Genomic DNA, 8,778 nt, shown 5'->3' with positions numbered 1-8,778 from the left:
ATCCATCTCTCCGACTTGGTGATAACCCGCTCAAGCGCTTAGGCTTTACGTAAGTGGAGGACGAGTGAAGAAAGTAGACGTCCTATACCGCTTGGGTTTGATCCATCTCTCCGACTTGGTGATAACCCGCTCATGCGCTTAGGCTTTACGTAAGTGGAGGACGAGTGAAGAACGTAGACGTCCTATACCGCTTGGGTTTGATCCATCTCTCCGACTTGGTGATAACCCGCTCAAGCGCTTAGGCTTTACGTAGGGGAAGACAAGTGAAGATTGTTTCTCGAGACATTCCACCTTTACCCGGCTCTTCAAACTTGTACAAGTAAGCTCTTTTTTTTTTTTTAATTTTATTATTTTTTTTTATAAGTATGAAGTCACCAGCCTGATATTGAATATTGTTTCATGTCTCTCATCTTATACAGATGGCCTTCTTTAAGTGTTTTAAGAAAGGCACCGTTACTATTCTTGAGGATGAAAGTGATAGCCGGGACGAAGGTACCACATTGCTTGTAGGTGCGCCTCTCCTAGCTTCGGAGGTATCTGAGGTGGACAATTATCTTCATATTCCGTCTTGGTCTCAAGAGGTGTTTTGTCAACTTAGCAGCTTCAAAAAATCCAAGTCCACAGATAGGGACCTTCACTCCACTGTTTTACAGTTAAAGTCCTCGCATCATACAGAGACTGATTCATTAGGGGCGTTCGAACTTCTTAGCGATCGAATCCATAATGGGGCAGTGAATTGGGGTTCTGCTCTTCCGACGGCTGGTGAATCTACATTTACCGAGTATTACTGGGAATGGCTTGAAGATGTGCTAAGTAGAAATACCCAAGTTCTTAAGAGCGTTGGTCTATATAATGCAGTGTTTGCCTCATTATTTAGCTATGATCGACACGCTCCAGTAATTTGAGCCTTTTGCGAGTACTGGTGTCCTGCGACAAATACTCTTCATACATCGCAAGGAGAAATGTCTATTTCCCTTTGGGATCTTCATGAAACCGGCGGTCTCCCTATTACAGGTCGTTTTTATGATGAAGTTATTCCAACCACTGAGAGTCTCAACAGGAAGGACCATAAAGGCGTGTCTTATATCCCACATATTTGTCGCTACTTGTTCTTAGCGTACCACAAAATTTTACGGGACTCCAAAGGAAAATCTAGAGTGAAAATGACTGCTTGGATAAAGTATTGGTATCGAGGGCCATTCAGGTATAAAAAGTCTTCAAGGAAAACTGTACGGAACAAGTCACAAAAGCCAAAGGAAAACTCTGATCCTTCTGGTATCATTGCGGCGGCACTGAAACGCACTGAGGAAGAGGAAGGGGTTTTTGAAGATTTGGGTATAGCTGATGAAGACATGGATAGATCCTACTTGGCTGCATTCCTTGCTTGCGGGTTGTGCAAATTTGTATTTCCCAAAGACGACGTAACTTTGATCAGACCAGGGGTTTTCAAATTTGCCAGTCGAATGGCGCACGGTGTATCATTTAGCCTAGCAGTTCCAGTATTGGCCAGTATTTACAAGGGGCTGAATGATATTTCTAGTGCAAATGATCCAGGAAATTACACAACTGTTCTACCTTTCCATTATGTGTACGGGTGGTTGGGTGAATACTTCGACACACATTTTACATCATCTTCCGAGAAGTCCATTCCCATCATGGCAAGGTTCTCAGGAAGACTTTCGGCGAAATTTTTTGAAGATTTTGTTCCGGACTTGTGGTAAAGTGAAAATGAGTCGTCTAGCAAAAGTGTTTTCAGAATGCAAACAACTGACTGATGAAGATCATATTTCTAAAGAAGACTTTGAGTATTTGATATGCCTTCGTTCGGGATTCGTTTCTCTACGACAGGAAAACTACAGAGTCATCCAACCCTACAGCCCACACCGATTCAGTAGACAATTTTGTTCTGTACAACATGTGCCAGGAGAACTTAAAGATGACGTCCGGAATGGGACTGTGCTATCAGTGTACTCACATTGGAAATCATGCTTGAAGATTGGCAGTGCATCTACAATAACCCTACCTACTAAGGACAATATTCGGGAGTTTGAAGTTACATCTGATTATGTTATTTGGTGGTCGAAGGTGCATCGCTTTGAATTGACGAAATCAAAGACAATCTCAACTGTAGGCAAATCGTCGTCGCTTTCTCAGCCAAAATCTCTTAAGTCTCAAGGTAATGAAGTTTTAGTTCATGATAAACTCAACCCATGGTAGAGTGCTCCGAGTTCATCCAGAAGTTGAAGGTAATTCTACTACTCCTGCACCTCGAGTTCAACACCCACCTCCAGTTGATGTTCCTCCAACTCGAGTCCCTAATGATAAAGGAGAAACAGAAAGCGTAGCAGATTCTCAAGAAGATTTCATTCCCCTCAGTCGACGAATTCGCAATTTGAAGCGAGGGCATATAAGTAGCAATGAAGACAGTGAAGTCAACTTTAGGCATAAGAAGACAAGTGTCGGACCTCTCTATTGTGATTTGGACGCGGCATACCCACTTGATGACGGGTTTTTTTGTGATGTGCCCACTGTTTCACAACCGGTTCTAATATATTAATTAATTAATTATATATATATATTTTAGGGAGAAGTAGTGCATCACGTCCCTACTGTGTCTGAGCTTGTACCATTTAATCATTTGCGTATCAAAGAGGAAGATGATGCTTTGCGCCCGATAAGTGATTCAGGTGTTAGCCTAAGAGGTACAATGCCAATATTTATCACACTCCGTTTTTTAGAAATCTTTGATTCTGCTTGCTTAACCATTACTCGTCGGTCAATGTAGGTTCACTTGCACAACAACATTTATTAAAGCCGGCTAATTATGCATCCACTTCCAAAATGTCATGTGGGGAGCCCAAATTAGGTGTTGCAGATAAAACCCTTCGCAAAGTAATCTCCGTTTTAGGAAACCAAGTAAAAAGCATAATCTTGAAGGCTTCATTAGAAAGGCTTCCCTCATTCAAAGATGAGCTTGGCAAGTTGACGACTACTCTTGACAATGTAGGGGCGAACGTCTCATCTTTAAGAGCTATGATCGATGCGCTTATGGTGACTGCAGTTGACTATCATTCTGAACACTATACTTACTCCCAAAAGCTATCTCCCGAGGCTCAGAGCGATCGTTTAGCCGCAGTTGACTCTTCACTTTCTATTGCCTTGGCTCTACAACAAGCTGAAGAAGTTCATCAGTCTTCTATACTTCAGTCTATTCAATCTGCCAATACGCGTATGGAAGAGTTGAAGAGGGAACAAGAACAATTGGAGTTAAGATTGCGTCAACTAAACGGATCACTTTCAGAGAGTGATGCACAACTTTCTTATCATCATGGTGAAGTCACCCGCTTGAGAGAGGATAAGACTGCGGTTGAAGAAGCTCCTGTACTATCAGCTGCAGATGCCGAGACTTTAGATACATTACGAGTTTCCTTTGAGAGATTGCGTAACGGCTTCAAGGATTTGTCTTGGGAATAGCAAATTCTGTTGTTGTAAACTTTCTTTGCTTTATTATATTTCTCTTTGAACTTGTCAAAGTGTTGATGTTTACTAATTTACTTTCATGATGAAATAAAAGCATTTTCTTATTTCATTATTTTTTTTCAATGGTTCGGATTGATGTGGGAAACCCTTTGTTTTTATTTTGATGTGACTGAACTTGGAATTATCTGTCCAAGCTGCCTACGTACCCTCGATGAAAAGGGATCAAGTCATCACGTAGTTTAAAGGATTTTTTTTTTGTGTCCTAACTTTTGCTTGAACAGCCCTTTCGGGTTTTCAGTTCAACGGACTTTCTTGCGCTCTAATTTTTTGCTCAGACCGCCCTTTCGGGTTTTCAATCCAACGAGCCATTTTTTTTTTTGGGGTGCCGTACGTAGTTTAGGCTTATGCGGGCCAGGAGCTGGTAGTCACTTCATGCATAGTATCGTTTCAAGAATTTTCCGTTGATAGGGCCAATTCTTAAACCATCCTCCGCTATAATCTTGTAAGCGCCACTTGTGTATACTTCTTGTACTACGTAGGGCCCATCCCATTTCGAAGTAAACTTGCTTCCGGTTTTGTGTGTTGTGATGATAGGTCTACGTAATGCGAGGACGAGATCTCCCACCTGAAAAGATCTGGGGCGTACTTTCTTGTTAAAAGCATTCGAAAGCCGGGCTTGATAACACTCTAAGAGTTGTTGCGCTTCGAGTCTCTTTTCGTCTAGTGCTTCTAACTCTTGGAGACGTAGCTTCGCATTCTCTTCATCAGTCAATCCCTCTTGTATGGCCATCCTCAATGATGGAAGTTGACTTTCTAGAAGCAAGACTGCTTCCACGCCATACACGAGTGAGTACGGTGTAGCCTGAGTAGGCGTCCGGTATGTCGTCCTATAAGCCCACAAAGCTTCATTTATCCTTTCATGCCAATCTTTCTTGGTTCTTCCAACAACTTTCTTCAACAGGCTGCAAAGAGTTTTGTTGAAGTTGAACGCTTCCGCAAGACCGTTGGCTGGTGCGTTGTACATTGAAGAGTTGCGTTGTTTGAAACCAAAGTCTTCACACAATTTATCCATCAACTGATTCGAGAATGGCTTGCCATTATATGTGATGATGTAGCGTGGCACACCATACCGATTAATGATGTTTACCTTGATAAAGCTCACTACATTTTCTTTCTTCACTTCCTTTAGAGGCACAGCTTCCGCCCATTTTGAGAAGTAGTCTGTGGCTGCAAGGATGTAAGAATGACCGTCGGAAGATTTAGGTGCTATTGGTCCCACCACATCAAGACCCCACGCATCAAATGGCCATGAAGTAATTGTAGGATGTAGCGGCTCCGGCGGTTGATGGATAAAGTTGGCATGGAATTGACATGCTTGGCATTTCTTCACATAATCCATGCAATCCTTGACCATAGTCGGCCAATAGTAGCCCATCCGTTTTATTTGGAAATGTAACTTTGGCTTTGATTGATGTGCTCCACAGATTCCTGAGTGAGCCTCCTCCATTGCTTTGAATGCATCTTCTTCGTCCAAGCATCTTAGAAATACGCCTTCAAATGAACGACGGTAGAGAATTTCTCTGTAATAAATGAATCGAGGTGCCCGACGTCGTACCTCTAATCGATGTCTTGAATCATCTGGCAGTTTCCCATGCTCAAGATAATCAATTAAAGGTTGTCTCCAGTCATCAACGTCAATAGACAGTACCGAGATAACGTTGACTCCTTCTTGCGATGTCCCAAGCGTTAATGGAATGACCCAACGTTGGCAAACTGGAAGATTTATTGCTTCATCTTTTGTCAATGCCAATGTAGCGGCAAGGTTGGCTAAGGCATCTGCCATTTGGTTATCTTTTCTTGGCACATGCTCCAGCGTCACGAAGTCAAATCTTTCTAGTAATTGCGTGGCTAATTGGTGGTATGGAATTAGATCATCCTTTCTAACTTCGTAGTGGGTTAGCAGTTGGTTGATCACTAACATGGAGTCACCATATACTTCTAAGCTTGATATCTTCATCTCCACGGCCATTTTTAAGCCCATGATCAAAGCTTGGTATTCTGCAACGTTGTTCGAGCGAAGTTCACTTAAGGAGAATGAATAGGGCAATACGTGTCTCTCGGGTGATACGAAGACTACGCCAGCCCCCGCCCCGTCTTTACAAGCCGATCCATCAAAGAACATCATCCAAGCAGAAGAAACGCCAGCGAAGAAGACTTGTTCGTCGGGTAGGTCATCTGAAATTTCCCAGTCTGCTGGAATTGGATGATCGGCTAGGAAGTCTGCAACAGCTTGCCCCTTAACCGCCTTTGCTGGAGTGTAGATGATTTCATACTGATTGAGAAGTAACGCCCACTTGGCCAAACGCCCCGTCAAGACTGGTTTTGACATAATGTACCTCACCGGGTCAGCTCGTGCAATTAGATGGACTGTGAATGCTTGCATGTAGTGCCTTAACTTTTGGATAGCAAAAACAAGTGCAAGACATGTCTTTTCTATAGGCGTGTAGTTTAGTTCGGGACCAGTATGCGTTCGGCTTAGATAGTAGAGTGCTTGCTCTTTGTGTGACTCATTCTCTTGTGCTAAAAGGGCTCCAATTGACCTTTCTTGAGCCGCAATGTACAATTTGAGTTGTTTGCCTGGAATAGGAGCTCCTAACAGTGGTGAACTCGATAGGTACTTCTTTATGCTTTCAAAGGCATTGTGACAAGCTTCATCCCAAACAAATGGAACATCCTTTTTCATAAGGTGACTGAATGGTTGACACCTCCCTACTAAGTTTGAGATGAATCGCCGAATAAACGCGAGGCGTCCTTGTAAACTTTTCAACTCACGTAAATTTCTTGGCTCGGGCATATCTCGGATGGCTTTAATCTTAGTCTGATCTACTTCGATGCCTCGATGTTTAACGATGAAACCAAGGAATTTACCTGACCTGACGCCGAAAGCACACTTCAAAGGGTTCATCTTGAGTTGGTACTTCCGCAATTTGTTAAACACTGTTCTCAAATCTTTCAAGTGATCTTCCCTTCTTTTTGAGTTGATCACCAAGTCATCAACGTAGCACTCGACATTCTTGTGAAGCATGTCACCAAAGATCTTTTGCATTGCACATTGATAGGTCGCACCTGCATTTTTGAGGCCAAATGGCATCACCTTGTAACAGTAAATTCCTTTTGGAGTGCGGAAGGCCGTGAGTTCTTCATCCTCTGGCGACATTCTTATTTGATTGTATCCAGATGAGCCATCCATGAAAGATAAGGCTTCATGACCTGTGGTTGCATCGACCATGAGCTCAATTATGGGCAATGGAAAGTCATCCTTCGGGCAAGCCTCGTTTAAGTCTCGGAAGTCAACACAAATACGAATTTGTCCCGTGATTTTCTTCTTCACCGGAACACTGTTCGCTATCCACGTCGGGTATTTCACCTCCCTAATAAATCCAGCAGAGATCAACTTGTCAACTTCGGCTTCGATTTGACTTAAGAGCTCCGGACGGAAGCGACGTTGAGTTTGTTTGATTGGACGCGCTCCAGGTTTGACTGCAAGGTGGTGAACCGCAACTTTCGGATCGAGGCCTGGCATCTCTTTATACGTCCAAGCAAAGACATCTTTATACTCAAGCAACAGCTGATGATATGATTCCTCTTCGCTACGATTCAAAAGTGCACTAACGAAGATAGGTCTTGGGTCTTCATTTGTGCCCAAGTTGAGCTCTTTTAATTCATCAACAGTCGCTCCCATCTTCTAATGCAGCAGGAGCGTCATGAACCTCATCCTCGAAAGGTTCCTCTTCATCGAGCTCTTTAATCGTAACGTGATGAACAGCTAGAATCTCTACTTCTTCATCATCACTTTCATTTTGTTGACTCAAAGCTTTCCGAGTTTGTATGATTGTTCGTCGTTTCACTTTGAGTTGGTCACCTGAAGTTACGTCTAGTGTTGAGAGACGTTTCATACGTGACGGGATCAGGCTCCGAATTTCATTATCTTCCGTCGAATCAACAAGAACTCCACTTTCCAACTCTCGCTGGCTTTTCTCTTCAGACGGTTGGCTTGGAACTCCGAGTCTTTCTAGTGCTGATCTGTTCGGAGCTGATTGAATTCCTCTTTGATCTTTATGTCCAGATATCCTTTTGAACACAGAAGGTCGCGGTGTCGATTCTTTGATGCGGTCAAAAACTGAGGTCCGCTGAGTAGGCTTAGCCAAACGGTCGAACACTGAGGCTCTCTTAATAGCCTTTGGTTCTTCTTCCTCCTCAACCACTTCGACATTAATGTGTTGAGCTTCTGCCTTTTTTTCTTTTCTTCTAGCAGAGATCTTAACAGGTGCGACAGGAGTAAAACCTAGGCCTGTTATAGCTGAGTCGATTGTGTAACCCTGCTCCTTCAACTTCTTTTGGGTTTCGCTAAGGCCATGTGTCCTTTCTCCTGTGACATCTGGATTGAGCTCTCCCAGCGAGGAAGACAAGCCGAAGTCATAACCTGCTTTTGACATGAGCTTATAAGCATTAGGATCAAAACCTTCTTTAGTTCTTTTGACCGGAAGATATTCACGTCTTGTTGCATCTTGTAATGGTCTGACGAACCCTGGTATTGAAGATTTTGACACATCTGAATTGCTCAACTTGGGTAAAGGCATGGTTGTAGACTCCTTCAAGAACTTCATGTCACTTTTCCCTAACTTCCTTGGTTTCACTTCTTCTCCAAATGGGGATTGACCTTCCTTCCTTCGGGATGATGAGACATAACGAAGAACAGGAATAGATACCTTCCGTGAATCTATCGGTGGTGATCCCATTTGTCCAAAGGCAGTGCTTTTTGGCTTGTTATAGCTATTTTCTTCAGCGAAAAGGCACTTTGATTGCTCATCTTTTCTTGGTATGGCTTGGCCAGTTGAGTGAACCTCAACGGGAATAACTTCGATGTAGAAGTTGGCGTCGGTGAAATAGGATTCGGCTTCAGTAAATGGTTTGACATCACCTAGGATTTTCTTCACTCCACCTCTGTAAAACTTGAAACATTAATGTAAAGTTGAAGGTACTATCCCATTTTCATGTACCCACGGCCTTCCTAAGAGAAGATTGTAGGAAGTCTTAGCATCAATCACGTGAAATAGGGTGTTTGACTTTAGGTCACCTATCACGAGCTCAATTTTGATCATGCCCATGGCTCTTTGCCCTCCTTGATTAAAGCCTTGAATCATGAGACGACTTCGAGACAATTCGTCTACGGTGATGCCTAATTTTATCATTGTGGATTTAGGCATTATGTTTACTGCTGAACCTCCATCCACGAGC

General features: G+C 43.0%; 1 protein-coding gene across 1 annotated transcript; it reads right to left on the bottom strand.

Moving 5' to 3' along the window:
- On the bottom strand, positions 3,911-7,063 carry LOC109949638. Its single transcript, XM_020565722.1, has one exon. It carries the CDS (start codon positions 7,061-7,063, stop codon positions 3,911-3,913), a length of 3,153 nt encoding a protein of 1,050 aa, XP_020421311.1.

The sequence above is a fragment of the Prunus persica genome, chromosome G6 (genome assembly GCF_000346465.2).
Source record: "Prunus persica cultivar Lovell chromosome G6, Prunus_persica_NCBIv2, whole genome shotgun sequence".
In the NCBI taxonomy this organism is placed as follows: domain Eukaryota; kingdom Viridiplantae; phylum Streptophyta; class Magnoliopsida; order Rosales; family Rosaceae; genus Prunus; species Prunus persica.
Note: the sequence above shows the minus strand (reverse complement) of the source record. Positions and strands in the feature narration are given on the sequence as shown.